Source organism: Neoarius graeffei, chromosome 24 (genome assembly GCF_027579695.1).
Source record: "Neoarius graeffei isolate fNeoGra1 chromosome 24, fNeoGra1.pri, whole genome shotgun sequence".
Taxonomy (NCBI): Eukaryota; Metazoa; Chordata; class Actinopteri; order Siluriformes; family Ariidae; genus Neoarius; species Neoarius graeffei.
In genome coordinates this window covers 26,788,358-26,809,660 of record NC_083592.1, presented here as the reverse complement: position 1 = coordinate 26,809,660, position 21,303 = coordinate 26,788,358, and the positions used below count along the sequence as shown (strand labels likewise).

Here is a 21,303-nt window from a genome sequence, read left to right as displayed (position 1 = left end):
CACCATACCCTTATTGACTGTTGCCAAAACCAACATGTGTAGCACCTAGTGACTGGTCCATTTGACACGGTGAAAAGAAAACCGCCGTCTCATTGGTTGTTCAGCGCGTTTACTAAAATGCCGTCCAACGACCATGCTGACTGCAAGCTGTTTTTAATATCTACAGCAGTGAATAACGACACTAAAATCAATAAAATGGTGCGCATTGATTGTTCTAAAACTTTCAAAAGTGCGTTCATAGAAAATGTAGACAAATGTCACATATCGGATATTTGTATAGACGAGGATGCTGATCTAAGTCACGTACATTTTCATTCGTACACATGGTACAAGGGGGAACGCGAAACTTACTGCCAGTGCTGATGAACTCGAGATTGACTTTACTTCTTAAGTTTCACATTTAACGCTGTAGTTTAGATGCAATCACTGCTTCCATATTACTTTTTGCAGATATTACAAATGTCATGTGGTACAAGTTTGCGACATTTGATACTTTAAAAGTTATATATTTTTATGTCAGACATGGATTTTTTCTGGCCCTATGTAGTGTTAGAAAGATTCTTAAAAGTTGTTCAGTGCAGATCTATAGTTTCTGACATTATATTAAATGGAGGGTTTGATTTGGATATCGAACTTTGTGTTGTGTGTCACATGTTAGTGACATTTTGATACTTAACTAAAGTTATAAACTTGTTCTGTGTCATATATTAAATTTTTCTAAAGCATTATCAGATGCGGCACGGTGGTGTAGTGGTTAGCGCTGTTGCCTCACAGCAAGAAGGTCCGGGTTCGAGCCCCGTGGCCGGCGAGGGCCTTTCTGTGCGGAGTTTGCATGTTCTCCCCGTGTCCGCGTGGGTTTCCTCCGGGTGCTCCGGTTTCCCCCACAGTCCAAAGACATGCAGGTTAGGTTAACTGGTGACTCTAAATTGACCGTAGGTGTGAATGTGAGTGTGAATGGTTGTCTGTGTCTATGTGTCAGCCCTGTGATGACCTGGCGACTTGTCCAGGGTGTACCCCGCCTTTCACCCGTAGTCAGCTGGGATAGGCTCCAGCTTGCCTGCGACCCTGTAGAACAGGATAAAGCGGCTAGAGATAATGAGATGAGATGAATTATACTGTTGCAAGGCGTGTAATGTATGTAATGTGTGTTTTTACATGGCCTGTCTGAAAAAAAATTATCTATAAATACCTGGTGATCTTGAACGGGGGGAAAAAAATCCTCTGCAAATACCTGGTGATCTTGAAGGGGAAAAACATTTTTTTTTTTGCTGCCTACCTACTGGAATTTTTCATACCATGTTACCACCAACAAATAATTTATTAAGGCTGGCCCTAAATACATTCTTGCTTGTGAGCTATTGCTTAAATCTGTTTTGGCAAAAAAAAAAACGGCTCGGGTTGGATTGGGATGGATGGATGGATAAGGATGGATGGATGTGGATTGGGATGGATGGATGGATGGATGGATGGATGGATCAATCTCCAGCAAAATAATGACTCAAAGCACAAATCCAGGTCAACAAAGGAATAGCTTCAGAATTAGAAAATCAACATACTGCAATGGCCCAGTCAGAGCCCAGATCTAACTCCTATTAAAAACCAGTGGAATGACTTGCAGAGGGCTGAGTACAGAACATCCCATTGCAGTTTGATAGATCTGGAGCATTTTTGTAAGGAAGAGTGAAATCCACTTGGCAAATCAAGATGTTGGTAGACTCTAACCCAAAAAGACTTGAGTGCTGTATTACAAACAAAAGGTGGCTTAACAGAAGAAATACATAGTTATGGGGTGTGCACACTTATGCAATCAGGTTATTGTCAGTGTTTTTATCCAGTTGTGCAGTTTTATAAGGAAAGTGGCTCATCGGTTATTTCCAGGCTTTTTGCCATATTTCATCTGCAGACTTTGCCGCTCAACATGCTTCCAGCTGTACAGGTAAAATACCAAACTGCCTCAATCAGAAACCTGGTCTATTTGGGCTGTTTCACAATTATGGTTGTCTTTTCGAATAACACCAACAAAGTCCTGCAAATAGGTCCAGTATATACACGAATGCATCTCAAACAATTAGAATTGTTTCATGAAAAATATTTTCCAATCAGTTATTGAAGAAAGTGAAATTTTAATACATTCTAGACTCATTACATATAAACTAAAATGTTTCAGGTATTTTTCTATTTTAATTTTGATCATTATGGACTACAGTGCAAAATCACTATTTCAGTTTGAGTAAAACAGGATAAATACCGTGCATCTCTCGGTCTAGTTCAGTACACACAATCACGTTCATGGGGAAGACTGCTGACTTGACAGTTGTCCAGAAGACGATTATCGACACCCTCCACAAGGAGGGTTAACTACAGAAGGTCACTGCTGAAAAGGCTGGCTGGAAAAGGTGCACAAGCAACAGGGACGACCGCAGCCTTGAGAGGATTGTCAAGAAAAGTAAATTCAAGAACTTGGGAGAGCTTCACAAAGAGTGGACTGAGGCTGGGGTCAGTGCATCGAGAGCTACCATACACAGACATCTTCAGGAAAGGGGCTACAACTGTCGCATTCCTAATATCAAACCACTCCTGAACCAGAGACAACATCAGAAGTGTTTTACCTGGGCTAAGGAGAGAAAGAACTGGACTGTTGCTCAGTGGTCCAAAGTCCTCTTTTCAGATGAAAGCAAATTTTGCATTTCATTGAGAAATCAAAGCTCCTAGAGTCTGTAGGAAGACTGGAGAGGCACAGAATCCAAGGTGTTTGAAGTCCAGTGTGAAGTTTCTGCAATCTGTGATGATTTGGGGTGCCACGTCATCTGCTGGTGTTGGTCCGCTGTGTTTTATCAAGTCCAAAGTCAACACAGTCATCTTCCAGGAGATTTTAGAGCACTTCATGCTTCCATCTGTTAACAGGCTTTATGGAGATGCTGATTTCCTTTTCCAGCAGGATTTAGCACCTGCCCACAGTGCCAAAACTACTACCTAATGGTTTGCTGACCATGATATTACTGTGTTTGATTGGCCAGCCAACTCACCTGACTTCGACCCCAGAGAGTATCTATGTGGTATTGTCAAGAGGAAGATGAGAAACAACCGCCACAAAAATACAGACGAGCTGAAGGCCGGCATCAAAGTAACCTGGGCTTCAATACCACCTCAGCAGTGCCACAGGCTGATCGCCTCCACGCCACACAGCACTGATGCAGTAATTCGTGCTAAAGGAGCCCCAAACAAGTATTGAGTGTATAAATGAACACACTTTTCAGAAGTTGGACATTTCTGTATTGTAAATCCTTTTTTGATTGATCTGAGGAAATATTCTAGTAAACGGAGATACTGGATTTATGATATCCATGAGTTATATAAGCCATAATTATCAAAATTAAAACAAAAAAGGCTTGAAATATTTCACTTTACGTGTAATGAATACAGAAAAGCTTACCTTTCTGAATTCCATTTAAACAAAAAAAAAAAAAACACCTTTCACAATATTCTAATTTTTTGAGATGCACTCATATGCTCGAGTTTCTTATATCTTATTTTACAGGGACACACCAGCCCTACGTACAGCAGTAATGTCTCTCATAAGTTCTTATAAATATGTTTGTAAGAGTCAAATGTGGCTCAGTTTTGACCTTGTGGTCATTTCATTTAATTCTACTTTAATTATTACACTTAGATTTTTTTTTTTTTTAAAGATATTTTTTTGGGCTTTTTGCACCTTTATTGGATAGGACAGTGTAGAGACAGGAAATGAGCGGGAGAGAGACGGGAAGGGATCGGGAAATGACCTCGGGCCGGAATCGAACCCGGGTCGCCCGCATTCATGGTATGGCGCCTTAACCACCTGAGCCACGACGCCCCCATTACACTTAGATTTTACAGGTTAAATTCAGAATTGCATTTTGTAGCACTAATTAGGTTTTACTTTGGGACGTATACTATACTTTCATTCACAATAGAAAGGCATTTAAGTGGAAGTTACATTTTTTGTAAACCAAGTTCCTCCAACAGGATCCTTCGTCCATCAAAAACGTCCTCTCAGGAAAACAAACACTTACCATATGAGGAGGTTGTAAATGGCTTGAAGAAAATATTTGTCTCTTTTGAAGCAAAAGACTCTGCTGTTGCACAGCTTATATATTAAAAAAAAAAAAACAGGACTTGAAACAGATGCAAGACACTTTTGGAACAGAGCTTCACGTGTGGTTGAAACGGGAGTTCGTCAAAAAGTGTCCTCTCTGGAAAACCACAGGGATCGTCACCACTTCAGATGTTATTACAGTTACCACCGTGTACAAACATCGCTCCACAGGACTTGAACATTTGTACTTAAAATCACATCCATTTCAACAGTTTTTCCACTTCGTATCCCTTACTCTTGTGAACTATAAGAAAGTGGGTCAGTCTTAGAAATACATGATATTGCTGATGTCTTCTCACCACAGGTAACACACCCAGTATACAGTATAGCACAGAAACACAAATCTGAGGTCTGATTTTTGGATTACTGTGGACCCGAAAAGTAAACCCTGATTGTGAAACGGCCCATTAGTTAACAAAATACAAAGAAATATGCATTATATTATATATCCTGTAATATAGACTAACACTTAAATACTCATCAAGGCCTTTGATGTAATTGTACAATCCCAATTCCAAAAAAGTTAGGACTGTGGATGTTGTGGGGCTGTCTTGGTTGACACGCCTCTGCAACATCGCGTGGCAGTCGGGGACAGTGCCTCTGGAGTGGCAGACTGAGGTGGTGGTCCCTCTTTTTAAGAAAGGGGACCGGAGAGTGTGCTCCAATTATAGGGGAATCACACTTCACAGCCTCCCAGGGAAGGTTTACTCCAGGGTACTGGAGAGGAGAATTCGACCAATAGTCGAACCTAGGACCCAGGAGGAACAATGCGGTTTTCGTCCTGGTCGCGGAACACTGGACCAGCTCTATACCCTTCATAGGGCGCTTGAGGGTTCATGGGAGTTTGCCCAACCAGTCCACATGTACTTTGTGGATCTGGAGAAGGCATTCAACCATGTCCCCCGTGGTATTCTGTGGGGGGTGCTTCGGGAGTATGGGGTTCGGGGCTCTTTGCTAAGGGCTGTCAGGTCCCTGTACGAAAGGAGCAAGAGTCTGGTTCACATTGCCGGCAGTAAGTCAGACCTGTTCCCAGTGCATGTTGGACTCCGGCAGGGCTGCCCTTTGTCACCGGTTCTGTTTATAATTTTTATGGACAGAATTTCTAGGCACAGCCAGGGGCCGGAAGGAATCCTGTTTGGGAACCACAGGATTTCATCTCTGCTTTTTGCGGATGATGTTGTCCTGTTGGCTTCTTCAAACCAGGACCTTCAGCATGCACTGGGGCGGTTTGCAGTCGAGTGTGAAGCGCCTGGGATGAGAATCAGCACCTCCAAGTCCGAGGCCATGGTTCTTGACCGGAAAAGGGTGGCTTGCCCTCTCCAGGTTGGTAGAGAAGTCCTGCCTCAAGTGGAGGAGTTTAAGTATCTCAGGATCTTGTTCACGAGTGAGGGAAGGATGGAGCGTGAGCTCGACAGGCAGATCGGTGCAGCCTCCGCAGTGATGCGGTCGCTTTACCGGTCCGTCGTGGTGAAGAAGGAGCTGAGCCAAAAGGCAAAGCTCTCAATTTCATTGAAAATAGTACAAAGACAACATATCAATTATTGAAACTGTCTTTTGTAAATTATGCGCTCATTTTGAATTTGATGTCAACAACACGTTTCAAAAAAATTGGGACAGGGGCATGTTTACCACAGTGTTGCATCACCTCTACTTTTAACAACACTCTGTAAATGTCTGGGAACTGAGGAGACCAACTGCTGTAGTTTTGAAAGAGAAATGTTGTCCCATTCTTGCCTGATATACAGTTTTAGTTGCTCAACAGTTCAGGGTCTCCTTTGTTGTATTTTGTGCTTCATAATGTGCCAAATGTTTTAAACGGGAGACAGGTCTGGACTGCAGGCAGGCCAGTTTAGCACCCAGACTCTTTTACTACAGAGCCATGCAGTTTTAATATGCGCAGAAAGCAGTTTGGCATTGTCTTACTGAAAGAAGGAAGGCCTTCCCTGAAAAAGATTTTGCCTGGATGGCAGCATATCGCTCCGAAATGTGCAAATATCATTCAGCATTAATGATGCCCTGCCAGATGTACAAGCTACCCATGTCATGTGCACTAATGCACCCTCATACCATCACAGATGCTGGATTTTGAACGGTACACTGATAACAAGCCGGATGGTCCCTCTGCTCTTTAGCCTGGAGGACGTGGTGTCCATGATATCTAAAAAGAATTTCTACTTTTGATTCGTCAGACCTCGGGACAAGTTTCCACTTCGCCTCAGTCCATCATAAAAGAGCTTGGGTCCAGAGAAGGTGGCAGTGTTTCTGGATATTGTTTATATCTGGTTTTAACTTGCATTTGTAGGTGCAGTAATGAACTGTTTTCACTGATGATGGTTTTCTGAAGTGTTCCTGAGCCCATACAGTGATTTCCATTACAGACACGTGTCTGCTTTTAATGCAGTGTCTTCTGAGGGCCTGAAGATCACAGGCATCCAATGTCAATTTTCAGCCTTGTCTCTTGCATACAGAGATTTCTCTAGATACTCCAAATCTTTAACGATATTATGGACCATAGATGATGTGATTCCCAAATTCTTTACAATTTTACATTGAGGAACATTATTCTTAAACTGTTGCACTGTTTGTCCACGCAGTCTTTCACAGAGCGCTGAACCCCTCCCCATCTTTACTTCTGAGAGACTCCACCTTTCCGGGATGCTCTTTTTATACCCAATCATGTTACTGACCTGTCGCCAATTAACCTAATTAGTTTTTTTTTTTAGCATTACACAACTTTTTCAGTCTTTTGTTGTCCTGTCCCAACTTTTCTGAAATGTGTTGCTGACATCAAATTCAAAACGAGCATATATTTTTCAAAAAGCAATACAATTTCTCAGTTTTAATATTTGATTTCATTGCCTTTGTACTATTTTCAATGAAATATAGGGTTTCCATGATTTGCAAATCTTCACATCCTGTTTTTGTTTATGTTTTACACAGTGTCCCAACTTTTTAGGAATAGGGGTTGTAAATTTAAGCAATTTGACAGCTTTTTAAGGACTCACAGACAGCCTGGAAATTCATATGATGGTGCAAGAAGGGATGAGAATGCCAAAAGGGTGGAGGATGATGATGAGCTGAGCTCTTACCTGCAGAATTGACTCGATGGAAACCTTTTGGCACGTTGTCCTTCACCAAACCTGAGCCACCCACATGTTCTCTTTCTCTGAACAAACACATGAGCCACAACTTAACTCTTTCACCACGGCATAACTTCATATACAGACTGCTATTTAACAATTATTCACCAAAGGCAAAGTTAATATCGGTGAATAATAACTGAGATGAAGTCAAGGTTATTATTCACCGATATTCACTGAGCCTGAAGTGGATAATTGTTTTAGTATCAATACACAGGTGATCATTTTAAATAAAAAATAGAATTGTATGAAAAATTATTTCAAACTTCAAAAGTGGCATGCAAATGTAATAAACAGCGCGGCGCAAACTTGTGTCGCTTATCTATGCCGACTCACATAAAATACTTTGCTTTGAAATCAATAAAATAAATCATAATTCCACCTTCCCTTTGAAAAGTTTTAGACCAAACTTCGTAGCATCTTTAGTGCTTTTAAGAACAGTATTTTCTTTCATTATTTGTAATTCTTCCTCATTTACAGTGGCAAAGTGATTGGCTGCCATTTTGCTGAGTCACTCGAGGCGATTGTCGAGAAATAGCCAGAATTTCTTCACCAAATCAGTGTGCACAATTTTCTATAAATCAACTGTGCAGGAAAACGGGGGCTGCGATAGTGAGGTGAGAAAGAGAGTGCAGGCAGGGTGGAGCAGTTGGAGAAGGATTTTGGGAGTCATTTGTGATAGGAAAGTCCCAGCAAAAGTGAAAGGTAAGATGTATAAGACAGTAGTGAGAGCAGCTGTGATGTACAGATTGGAGACCGTACCCTTAACGAAGAGACAGGAGGCAAAGTTGGAGGTGGCGGAGTTGAGGATGTTAAGGTTTGCGATGGGAGGTTGGACAGGATAAGGAACAAGCACATCAGAGGGACAGCACATGTGGAGAGCTTGGGAATGAAGCTAAGAGAGATGAGACTGAGATGGTACGGGCACATCCTGAGAAGAGATGCAGAGCATGTTGGAAGGAGAATGTTGAGGATGGAGCTGCCAGGCAAACGAAAACGAGGAAGGCCAAAGAGGAGATACATGGATGTGGTGAGAGAGGACATGAAAGTGGCAGGTGTGGTAGAGAAGGATGCTGAAGACAGGGAGCAATGGAGACGAAAGAGCCACTGTGGCGACCCCTAATCGGGAGCAGCCAAAAGAAGACCTCTGTATTTATAATAAATACACTATATAATATAAAAAGTTATAAATACCAATAACACTAAGTAACTTTGTGATATTCAATATAAACCAGTACACAATTTTAAAAGAAAATATGGTGAACTAGTGGTGTGTATGCGCACGCCATAGTGACATATTCGGTACCACTGGAAACTAGAGGAATTCTGCTTCGAGAATATGTAACACTTACGACCAATAAACTGAACAATTTGCCTTTTATCTGCAAATAAATTTGCATTTTATCCACTAATATTTGCTGAAAGAAAGATGCATAACCCTAATTAACAGAAAACAACATTGTAGGAAATCCTGACTTCTCAACAGTGTTGTAGTCGAGTTGCTAAACCTCGAGTCCAGTCTCGAGTCCCCAGTGTTCAAGTCCGAGTCAAGTCCAAGTCATTGAGGAGAAAAAAAAATAAAAATAATTCAAGTCCACTAATGATCTGAATCGAGTCCAAGACTCCACCTGCACCACTTGACGGTGGCTGTTTCAGCGCCATTAACATTAGTTTGTTCCTGAACATGACGTATGAACAGGTGAATGTGCATTCTCTTTGTCAGGGAGGGTGAAGTATTCTGTCAGAGATGGTTGGGAGATGGACGCAAGTGCAGAAGGTGTGTTTATTAATATAAGTGAAGACGGTAAACGATCCAGAATGGCAAGCAAAATTGTAAAACAGTGAAACAGCCAATAGGTCGAGCGAAGCACAAACAGACTATCGTAGACTCGGCAGAATCAAAGACGAGAAACAGGAAACCAGGGATCAGGAAACCAAACAAGGAAATAAGGCTCGATAATGTGTCAGCAACGCAACTCGATACTTCGCAAAGTAAGTGTTTTTTCACAGTTTTTATATCGGCGCACTGATTGTGCCTTAATCTTGTGCAGGTGCGAGTCGTTTACGCGAGAGTCTGCTTGGCGCGTGTGCGCTGTCCGGCGCGCGCCCAAGAGTCTATCTGATGCATGCGCCAAGTCGCACAGGTGTGACACATATACGAAATTAGTACAAAATTATTGTAGATATAAATATTTTATGCCAAATTATTATGGCATGTTACAAAAAATAAAGAAAAAAAAAATCAGAGTCCTCGTCTCCATTTTCCAAGTCCCAATGCAGTTAATGCACAAGTCCGAGTCATCAGTGCTCAAGTCCAAGTCAAGTCACCAGTCCTTAAAATTAGGGCACGAGTCGGACTCGAGTACTACAAGCCTGCTTCTCAACCAATCGGCGTAGACAATACACAGGTGTTTCCCTACTACAGCGAGACCAGAATAGTGGTCTGCTGTAATAATCGAGACCAATACACGAGACCGTATTCATGATTCGTGTCATGTTGATATAGTGACAATGGGACCGATACAGTGCTTTGCAGTGGAGAAAGGGTTAAATACATACACACACACACACACACACACACACACACACACACACACACACACACACACACACACTAGTGCATCTCAAAAAATTAGAATATTGTGAAAAAGTTCAATATTTTCCATCAGTTATTTAAGAAAGTGAAAATGTTATATATTATAGACTCATTACACAAACGAAAATGTTTCAAGCATTTTTCTATTTTAAATCAGTATGGCATACAGTACAAAAACATTAAAAAAAAACACACATCTCAAAATATTAGATTATTTCATTTCGAGTTTGAGTAAAACAGTATGAACACAGTGTATCTCTTGGTCTAGTTCAATACACACAACCACAATCATGGGGAAGACTGCTGACTTGACTGTTGTCCAGAAGACAATCACTGATGCCCTCCACAAGGAGGGTAAGCCACAAAAGGTCATTGCTGAAAAGGGTGGTTGGAAAAGGTGCACAAGCAACAGGGATAGCCGCAGTCTTGAGAGGATTGTCAAGAAAAGTTGATTCAAGAACTTGGGAGAGCTTCACAAGGAGTGGACTGAGGCTGGTGTCAGTGTATCAAGACCCATCACGAAGAGACATCTTCAAGAAAGGGGATACAACTTTCACATTCCTAATATCAAGCTACTCCTGAGCCAGAGACAATGTCAGAAGTGTCTTATCTGGGCTAAGGAGAGAAAGAAATGGACTGTTGCTCAGTGGTCCAAAGTCCTCTTTTCAGATGAAAGTACATTTTGCATTTAATTTGGAAATCATGGTTCTAGAGTCTGGAGGAAGAGTGGAGAGGCACAGAATCCAAGGTGTTTGAAGCCCAGTGTGAAGTTTCCACAGTCTGTGATGATTTGGGGTGCCATGTCATCTGGTGGTGTTGGTCCACTGTATTTTATCAAGTCCAAAGTCAACACGGCCATCTACCAGGAGATTTTAGAACACTTCATGCTTCCATCTGCTGACGAGCTTTTTGGAGATGCTGATTTCCTTTTCCAGCAGGACTTAGCACCTACCCACAGTGCCAAAACTACTACCAAATGGTTTGCTGACCATGATATTACTGTGTTTGATTGGCCAGCCAACTTGCCTGACCTGAACCCCGTAGAGAATCTATGGGGTATTGTCAAGAGGAAGATGAGAAACATCCGACCCAAAAATACAGATACGTTGAAGGCCACTATTAAAGCAACCTGGGCTTCAATAACACCTCAGCAGTGCCACAGACTGATCACCTCCATGCCACACCGCATTGATGCAGTAATTCATGGTAAAGGAGCCCCAACCAAGTATTGAGTGTATAAATGAATATACTTTTCAGAAGTTGGACATTTCTGGATTGTAAATCCTTTTTTTGATTGATCTTAGGGAATATTCTAATAATTTGAGAGACTAGATTTCTGATTTTCATGAGCTATAAGCCATAATCATCAAAATTAAAACAAAAAAGGCTTTAAATATTTCACTTTACATGTAATGAATATAGAATATATGAAAGTTTACCTTTTTGAATTAAATTATGACAAAAAAGGAACTTTTTCATGGTATTCTAATTTTTTGAGATGCATTAGTGTATATATATATATATATATATATATATATATATATATATATATATATATATATATATACACACACATACACACACATACACACAATTTTACTGCCCCACAGCCTGCAAGAACATCCAGAACATACTATTTGTCTCGCATGAGAACAGCTGAAACCACCCCACTCGACCACACACATCATGCCAAATGGATCTTGAGATATCATTAGATCAGTACCACAGCCAGAGAGCAGCATCTTGTCAAGCCAAAGTGGAGACCTAGACATCAAAGTGTGTAATTCCTTTTAGAGGCTCATAACTACAGCCCACACCGGGACACTCTCTGGTGCCTCTTATCCAAAGGGACAGAGCTGAAGTCCTAAGCAGTCTATAAGAAAGCTGGCTAAATGGGCTTGTGAGTGCTTCTCCACTGTAGGCTGGATTGGGGCAGATGGGTTGGAGAGAGCAACTCCGTGTTCCTGTCTGATTCACTGCTGGGAGCCACAGTGATGGGAGAGGACCCTCATGCTGAGGAGGATGAGGAGATGAGAATCCCGAGTGGAGCCGGGCTATAAAAATGTGGCATGCTGGAGAAAAAGCACTCACAGTCCAGACATTTACAATGCAGTTTCTTTCCATAGCAAAACAGCTATGGTCACAAACATGACACTAAATTATATAGGTCATGAAATTACAGTGGATTTTTAAAGCGATTAACCAGGATTTTTTTTTTTATTTCCAGGTTATGAAATGTCATCATTATACATTAATACAAGATGTTCTTGACGGAAAAAAAATTAAGCGGACTTTAGCTTTAAAAAAAAAATGATAAAGTTGTAACATCAGTCCATTGGGTCATTTCTCTGGGCGTGGCCGTACTGGATTAGCCAGATTTATGGATGTATTACGAGATGAAAACGAGGGTGGTGCTGTGTGACGTAGGATTCCGCACGTCTTCTTCATTCCGTCCTGGATCCAAGACGTTTCGCCAAGTGGCTTCATCAAGTAAAGTGAAAAAGCTTTACTACTGGAAAAAACAGCAAATTGTGCGGTAAGCATTTTACAGAAGATTGTTTTGTGGGGGGCGGCACGGTGGTGTAGTGGTTAGCGCTGTCGCCTCACAGCAAGAAGGTCCTGGGTTCGAGCCCCGTGGCCGGCGAGGGCCTTTCTGTGCGGAGTTTGCATGTTCTCCCCGTGTCCGCGTGGGTTTCCTCCGGGTGCTCCGGTTTCCCCCACAGTCCAAAGACATGCAGGTTAGGTTAACTGGTGACTCTAAATTGAGCGTAGGTGTGAATGTGAGTGTGAATGGTTGTCTGTGTCTATGTGTCAGCCCTGTGATGACCTGGCGACTTGTCCAGGGTGTACCCCGCCTTTCGCCCGTAGTCAGCTGGGATAGGCTCCAGCTTGCCTGCGACCCTGTAGAACAGGATAAAGCGGCTAGAGATAATGAGATGAGATTGTTTTGTGGAGGACTTGGATGAGAAAAAAAAAAAATCACTGGGAAGAAGCGAGACACGAGGCAGAAACGACAACTGAAGCCAGATGCGATCCTGACTTTGTTTCACCACAAAACACCTTCAGCATGACAGCGCACCGCCGTGTCACACATCAAACAGATGGAAGATAAGCAGGTAAATACACATATTTTTAAATAAACAGGCAATAAACTCGCCACTACTTTATTTTGATTCCTTTTCTAATACTGCATTGCCATAATTTTTGTGAGAAGTCATGCTAGACCATAATATTATACTATAGTCTAGTCTAGCATGCACTTGTCCACCTCTGTTGTGCTCGCGGAAAATGACATCACGCACGATGGCGTTACGGCGGTCTCTCTGACAAAAATAGTCCCGTCTATTTTCATCACTTTAGTGGTTACATCGTTAAGAACAAATTCAGCATGCCGCTTTTTTTTTTTTAAATAAAGAACACACATTTAACTCAATTTGTTTAATTTGTGAGACATTTTCTTTAAATGACAACACAAGACTGACATCATCGTGCACTGAATGCATTAATGTAATCAATTAGATGAAAGGGTCATGCTGTTTATTTGAATGAATCCCAAATAATATAGCTCACTGTATGTGCAGGTTCTAAAACGTTGCAGCCGACAGCACTCTCCAGAATAACTCATTAAAAGGAACAAAAATGAATGTATAAAAAGAATAAACACGTGATACTTTGAGCTCAAACACTGTATAGTTTCACTTAAACACACACACACACACACACACACACACACACACACACACACACACACACACAAGTATTTCACATGATGCATTTGCAACAAGGCTAGAGACACTTGTGGAGGGTCCACTGCCTTGTCCATGCCTTCATTCATGACACTAAACTGTCGTACGTAGACTTCACACCACAGGATTTCAGTAGGGTTCAAATTCAGTGACCAAGATCATCATTGCAAAAACACCGATTTTGTGTTTCTGTTTGGTTTCGAAGTATGTTTGGCTCATCGCCTTGTTGAAAGCTCTGTTTGAACCTCCAGGCAGAATCAGCTAGGGTTTTGGAGGGAATATGAAAAAAACCACATACACACACACTTTTTTTGTAAGAACACAGCACTGTAAGTGCTGAATAATTGCATGTAATGTTTATTTTATTAAAAAAAAATATGAAGGGTGGTAATAATTCTGGCAGGCACTACATACACTGAAATAATATTTGCTGGCTTTTTTTCATGGTCTATCTGATATATTCCACTCAGCTAGCATGATACTGAATGAGTCGAAGACAAGTAGCTGAATGGAATATATCTGATGGACCACAAAAAAAAAGCCAGCCAATATCTCATCTCATTATCTCTAGCCGCTTTATCCTGTTCTACAGGGTCGCAGGCAAGCTGGAGCCTATCCCAGCTGACTACGGGCGAAAGGCGGGGTACACCCTGGACAAGTCGCCAGGTCATCGCAGGGCCGACACAGACAACCATTCACACTCACATTCACACCTACAGTCAATTTAGGTGGTGTTTACATTAGACCGTATCCGTATCGTTTTCGTTGCGGATGCACTGTCCGTGCACATTAAAACGCCGGGAAACGACTCCACAGGCGGAACAATTTGAATCCGCCAGGGCCCACGTATTCAACCCAGTACGTATCTGATCCGGTGCTGTGTAAACATTGAGGAACGAGGATACGCAGTGCTGAGCTCTAGCTGACGTCGTCATTGGACAACGTCACTGTGACATCCACCTTCCTGATTCGCTGGTGTGACATCCACCTTCCTGATTCGCTGGCGTTGGTCATGCCACGTTGGTCATGTGACGCGACTGCTGAAAAACGGCGCGGACTTCACTTCCTGCTATTTGTGTGTGTACGCGAATCGTTTTAAAAACGTTAATCTGATGATCCGCTGATTCGAAATAATGTAAACAGGGCCTTAGAGTCACCAGTTAACCTAACCTGCATGTCTTTGGACTGTGGGGTAAACCGGAGCACCCGGAGGAAACCCACGCGGACACGGGGAGAACATGCAAACTCCGCACAGAAAGGCCCTCGCCGGCCACGGGGCTTGAACCCGGACCTTCTTGCTGTGAGGCGACAGCGCTGCCAGCCAATATTATTATTATTACTGTATTATTATTCATACACACTCTTCATATCAGCATTCTCAAAGGCCAATGCTAGCTTACCCGTGACTCAGTACTGTTAGTGCAGCAAGCAGTTATCTTCCACCCGGCATAGCAGTAGCATTAGCAAAGGCCAATGCTAGCTTACCCGTGACTCAGTACTGTTAGTGCAGCAAGCAGTTATCTTCCACCCGGCATAGCAGTAGCATTAGCAAAGGCCAATGCTAGCTTACCTGGGATTCTATGCTGTTAGCACAGCAGTCTAATTACCTTCTAGCCAATGTAGTGTTAGCGAAGGTGACTGCTAGTGCAGTGCTGATTATTATTATTATTATTATTATTATTATTATTTTCCCTGTGTAATTTACTTAGTTACTTTTAAAATCAACATCAACAGCTAAACACAATGGAGCGACCTGGCAGCCAAAATTCTCTCAAAACCTTCCGTTTTTAACGAAGCAAATCTGGCAGCCATGTTTGTTTACAAATTGTCACTGTCGCTCACTAATGTGGAAGTTTTACGTCTCTGACGTGTCACGTCGTGTTGTCTTGACAAAGTTCAATATTGTAACAATATTGCACGCTCATTCTCCATTGGGTAAAGTGGCATAATACACAGAGGATAAGCAATATGCTAACAATATTGCATGCCATCAACAAGTGTTGCCAGGCAAAACAAACCTCGCCAGCCTTTCCGGTGACCTTGACCTTCACCCGATTACCCCCAAAATTTAAATCGGGTAATCTACAGACCACTACCTACCTACCCTGAAAATCTGAAGTCAATCGGTGCAACAGTCTAGACGCTAGATTGTTAGCAGGCAGACACACAAACAAACCACACTGATTACAATACCCCGTCCTGCTTAATCCGTTGTGGGTGAGGTAATAAACCCACTAGAAGGGAAGAGAATACAGGTTTTTATTCCATGGAAAAAGTGGCCCGTATGTATAATAATAATAATAATAATAATAATAATAATAATAATTAGTGTACAGTGGGGGAAATGAGTATTCAACACAAAAACTATTTTTCAATTAAACACATTTCCATTGCAGCTATTCATGCGCCATGTTGAGCAGACATTAGTGTTAATGCGATAAAACTGCACAGCAAAACATAATCGTAACGTTCCGATCCAAACATGGTGCTTTGAAGATTTTTTATGTCTCATCTGAGCACACTACATTCTTCCAGTAATCTCCAGGCTTCTCCAAATGTTCTGTAGCAAACTTCAACACGCCTTTTCTTCAGTAATGGAGTCTTCTGGGGTGATCAAGAATGGAAACCATGGCTGAGGCATGCACTGCCGATTGCTTTCTCTCTGATGACTGTACCCACTGTTTCCAGACCTTTCTACAGCGCTTGTGCTACTCATCTGACTAATGCCGCTTTTCCACTACCAACGCGGCTGAGTTGGGCTGAGCCGTGCCGTGCTGAGTTGACCTGAGTCGAGCTGAGTGGGGCTGTTGGAGTTGCATTTCGACTACAACCGCGCTGAACCGTGCTGGCTGGAAGTGGGTGGACACATTGGGTGGAGTTAGCGAAAGTGGGTGGACATCACGTGATGTCGTTAGGCGGCGCAAACAGTGACATCAGTGACCTTTTAAGCGGTAGTCTCACGACCTAGATAGTAAACAATAAACATGGAGGACATGGAGTCGTTAGTGTTGCTGGTCTTGGTGCTGTGGCTTGTTGTCACCGACAACGCCAACAGATACTGGCAAGAGCGTATAGATGAGGCGAGGCGCATAAGGCTTCAGAAATTCTCGTAATTCTTGTTCTTCCGGGTTTACAGATCCCAGCGTGCTCGCGGGGCGTGTGTGGGCATGTGAGGACACTCCTCCTCACCAATCAGTGCACAGGGGAGTGTCTCCTCACGCCCCTAGCCCCACTTGGCTCGGTTTGGCTCGCTTCAGCCCTACTCCAAAACCGTGCGAGTTTTGGGTGCTGAGTAGGGCTGAAGCGAGCTGAGTCGTGCTGCTCTGAGGTAGTCGAAACGCGAGCCGTGTCGGGCTGAAGTGGGCTGAAGTGAGCTGAAAAAGGGTAGTGGAAAAGGGCCATAACCTTCTGACTGCCCAGTCAGAAATCTTGTGAGGAGCTCCTGTGTGTGGCTGACTGATGGTTGAATGATGTTCCTTCCTTGAATGATGGTGCTTATAGGAACATTTAGGAGCTGAGAAATCCATCAGTAACCAGTGCCATGACTATGCTGCTCAACAACCGTGTGGAGGCCTCGGGAGAGCTCTTTGCTTCTGCACTTCATAATACGTTTCCTGCGTGACAGAGGTGTGTTCCCGGTTTTAAAGAGTGGAAGTACTAACCTAGCAACATACAATAACCCAACTGATTTTAACGAGCACAGGTAGGACAATTAATTAGTGCAATCACCTGGGTTTCTTACTGGCTTTCTTCAATGCTACAGAGGTTTGGCACGGTCATGTGACCCCCATAGCAACGGTAACTATGCCACCATGACGGGGGCACACTTGTAGTGCTTCATTCAGACGAGGTAGTTGTTGTTGATGGGTATGGAAAGGTTTTGTTGTGTTGTTGGATGCGTAAATTGTTCTGAATGAAACAAAGACATCAGGTTTTTTTAACTTGCCAAAAGTAATTCATCGTCAGGAGAAAAAAAACTAGAGATTTACAATGTCTTGCAGAAGTATTCATCCCCCTTGGTCTTTGTCCTGTTTTGTCACATTACAAGCTGGAATTAAAATGGATTTTTTGGGGGGGTTAGTGTCATCTGATTTACACAACATGCCTACAACTTTAAAGGTGAAAATTGTTGTTTTATTGTGACAAACAATAATTAAGATGAAAAAAACAGAAAGCTGGAGTGTGCATAGGTATTCACCCCCCAAAGTCAATACTTTGTAGAGCCACCTTTTGCTGCAATTACAGCTGCAAGTCTCTTGGGGTATGTCTCTATCAGCTTAGCACATCTAGGCACTGGGATTTTTGCCCATTCCTCAAGGCAAAACTGCTCCAACTCCTTCAAGTTAGATGGGTTATGTTGGTGTACAACGATCTTCAAGTTATGTCACAGATTCTGAATTGGATTGGGGTCTGGGCTTTGATTAGACCATTCCAAGACATTTAAATGTTTCCCTTTAAACCACTCCAGTGTAGCTTTAGCAGTATATTCAGGGTCATTGTCCTGCTAGATCATGAACCTTCATTCCAGTCTCAAACCTCTGGCCGACTCAAACAGGTTTTCCTCCAGAATTGCCCTGTATTTAGTGCCATCCATCTTTCCTTCAGTCCTGACCAGCTTTCCTGTCCCTGCAGATGAAAAACATCCCCACAGCATGATACTGCCACCAACATGCTTCACTGTAGGAATGGTGTTCTCAGGGTGTTGGGTTTGCGCCACACATGGCGTTTCCCATGATGGCCAAAAAGATCAATTTTAGTCTCATTTGACCAGAGAATCTTCCATGAATTTGGGGAGTCTGCCACATGCTGTTGGGCAAACTCCAAAAGTGTTTTCTTGAAACAATGGCTTTTTTCTGGCCACTCTTCCATAAAGCCCCGCTCTGTGGAGTGTATGGCTTAAAGTGGTCCTATGGACAGATACTCCCATCTCCACTGTGGATCTTTGCAGCTCCTTCAGTGTTATCTTTGGTGTCTTTGTTGCATCTCTGATTATTGCTCGGTTTGCCTGGTCTGTGAGTTTTGGTGGACGGCCTTCTCTTGTCAGGTTTGTAGTGGTGACATGTTCTTTCCATTTTGCTATAATGGATTTAATGGTGCTCCCTGGGATATTCAAAGTTTGGGTTTTTTTTTTTTTTATAACCCAACCCTGACCCAAACTTCTTCACAACTTTGTCTCTGACCTGTTTGGAGGCTCCTTGGTTCTCATGTTGCTTGCTTAGTAGAGTTGCAGAGTCAGGGTCCTTCCAGAACAGGTTGATTTATACAGACATCATGTGACTGATCATGTGACACTGAGTGCACACAGGTGGATCTTAATCAACTAATTATGTGACTTACGGTATGAAGTAAATTGTTTGGACCAGCTCTTATTTAGGGGTTTCATATGAAAGAGGGTGAATACTTATGCACACTCCAGATTTCTGTTTTTTCATCTGAATTATTGTTTGTGTCACAATAAAAGAACAATTTTCACCTTTAAAGTGGTAGGGATGTTGTGTAAATCCGATGATGCTGACCCTCCAACAATCCATTTTAATTCCAGCTTGTAATGCGACAAAACAGGACAAACAACAAGGGGGGTGAATACTTTTGCAATTAAAAAAAAAAATTTTAATTTCACAACTGCTGCAAGGTGCTCATTCTTATACAGTGAAGTGAGCATGAGCAACACAGCGGCTCAGCATCGCCTCACCTTCACCAAGACAGGGGTCCTCCGGAAATGAAGTGAGCATACCATAGGGTTTTTGACCTCGGTGTTCGACACAGAGTCCCGCTGAACCGTTTTTTTTTTTTTTTTTACTCCATTTCCCCCTTCTACATTTAGAAATCTCTAGTCCCCCCCCGAAGATCAATTTCTTCCTATACTGATCAATAACAACTAACTCGGCTGAATGAAGCACTACAAGCATGCCCTGTCATGCTGGCGTAGTTACCGTTGCTATGGGGGTCACATTGACGGTGCAAGGGCTCTAGTGGTGCCTTCAAATTGGGTCATGTTTACCGTGTTCATAAGAAGAGTCCATATGAACACCCCCATCTTGTAGTATTTTCAATGGATAAGTCAAAATTACAATATATTAGACATACAGTTGTCTTCGATATCTTATTATACGTGTAAGGAAAATGTTGATGCTCCCAGTGACCTCACCTTATGTTACCCACTTGTTAGCTTGCTAAATTATTAACATTAGCCTGAACAAGGAATCTTTTGGTGTCCATGTTGCTGTTGCTTCAGTGTTCTCACAGTAACACTACTTGAACACCAAGCATTTCACACACAAGATTTTTCATGAGCTCATGAGTATCAAGTTCTATTTTGAAGGCAGATTCCCCCCCCCGTCATTCCACTTTATTGCACATAACATTTTTTTATGGATTGGAATATTATGATTTCTTTTGCTGTGTAGTGTTACTGCATTAATGCCAACATCTGCTCAACATTTCATGTGAATAGCTGCACTGAAAATATGTTTAAGAGAAAAAACGTTGTGTTGTAGAACCAGTTCCCCCCCAAACTGTACTTTAAAGTCAACATAAAGTCATTTGGGATTCGACTTAAGTCTAAATTATTCCTTATTAAAGAAGTTAAGGAAGGTTGATGTTTATATGGCTCTTGGTTTCCCAACAAAAACAAATCTGAAACAAAAGTTTATGATAAAAGTACATCACTTTCTTGTTACTTTTATTCAATTGATTACTTTCATTTTACCCATAATGCTTTGTGTGTTTGGTGGGGTAACCAAAATATAAAAACAAACTAAACCATGGCGTTGCACACGGACTTCAAATCTTTCAAATTTAAATCTCCCTAAAACCTTAAAAGTGTCAAAACTAACTAAAACCAGTGGTTTTCAAAGTGAGGGCCGCCAGGGGGCGCTAGGGGGGCCTCAGAAAGTTGGAGGGACGATGACAAAAAATTTGCAAAAAAATATATATACTTTTTAAAAATAACTATTAAATGTATTATAATTAATCATTATAAAATATAATTATTAATAATACACCATATCGAAACGTTGTTTGCCATGCTCATCTCTCCGATTGCCTGTGATGTTGCACCATTTATCAAGCTGCTTTGCTCCTCAAGCTAGTGTATTGCTAGCGCAAAATGGACAGGTTTTTGAAGAAGAGACCGAAGGAACAAACCAACAGCCCTGCTGTGGAGGACACTGCTGCGAAAAAAAAACTAAGAAGTCCTGGCCAACTAAAATCCGAAAATATGAGGCAGCATACATGAAGTATGGCTTTACAGCCATACAGAAAAATGGCCATGATTGCCCGAAATGCGTCCTCTGTCTGGAGACCCTGTCAAACGAGTGCTTAAAACCTTCGAAACTTCAGCGTCACTTGGTACAAAAACATCCGACAGATGCCAAAAAAACAGTAGATTTCTTCAGACGCAAAGAAGAGCATTTGGTCAGGCAATCTGCTGCATTCACCCAGCAAGCTACTGTCCCCGAGCGGGCCCTGAAGGCATCATTGCTCGTGCTAAAAAACCTCACTCAATTGGAGATGATTTGATTTTACCAGCCACCAAAGACATTGTCCGAGAATTGCTTGGTGAGGATGCTGGGAAAAAAAAAAAAAAAAAAAATCGATGCTGTCCCACTCTCTGATAACACCGTGAGCCGACGGATTGGTGACATGGCTCAAGACGTATCTGCTCAGCTGTTGGAGCAGGTGAGA

General features: G+C 42.2%; 1 protein-coding gene across 4 annotated transcripts in view; it reads right to left on the bottom strand.

Moving 5' to 3' along the window:
• The window catches only part of slf1 (SMC5-SMC6 complex localization factor 1), a 121,326-nt gene that overhangs the window by 46,424 nt on the left and 53,599 nt on the right, over positions 1 to 21,303 (bottom strand). For all 4 annotated transcript variants that reach the window (XM_060906945.1, XM_060906946.1, XM_060906947.1 and 1 more), the window contains exon 16: positions 7,225 to 7,301. In XM_060906945.1, coding sequence (XP_060762928.1) covers positions 7,225 to 7,301 — 77 coding nt within the window. The remainder of the gene's footprint in view (positions 1 to 7,224; positions 7,302 to 21,303) is intronic.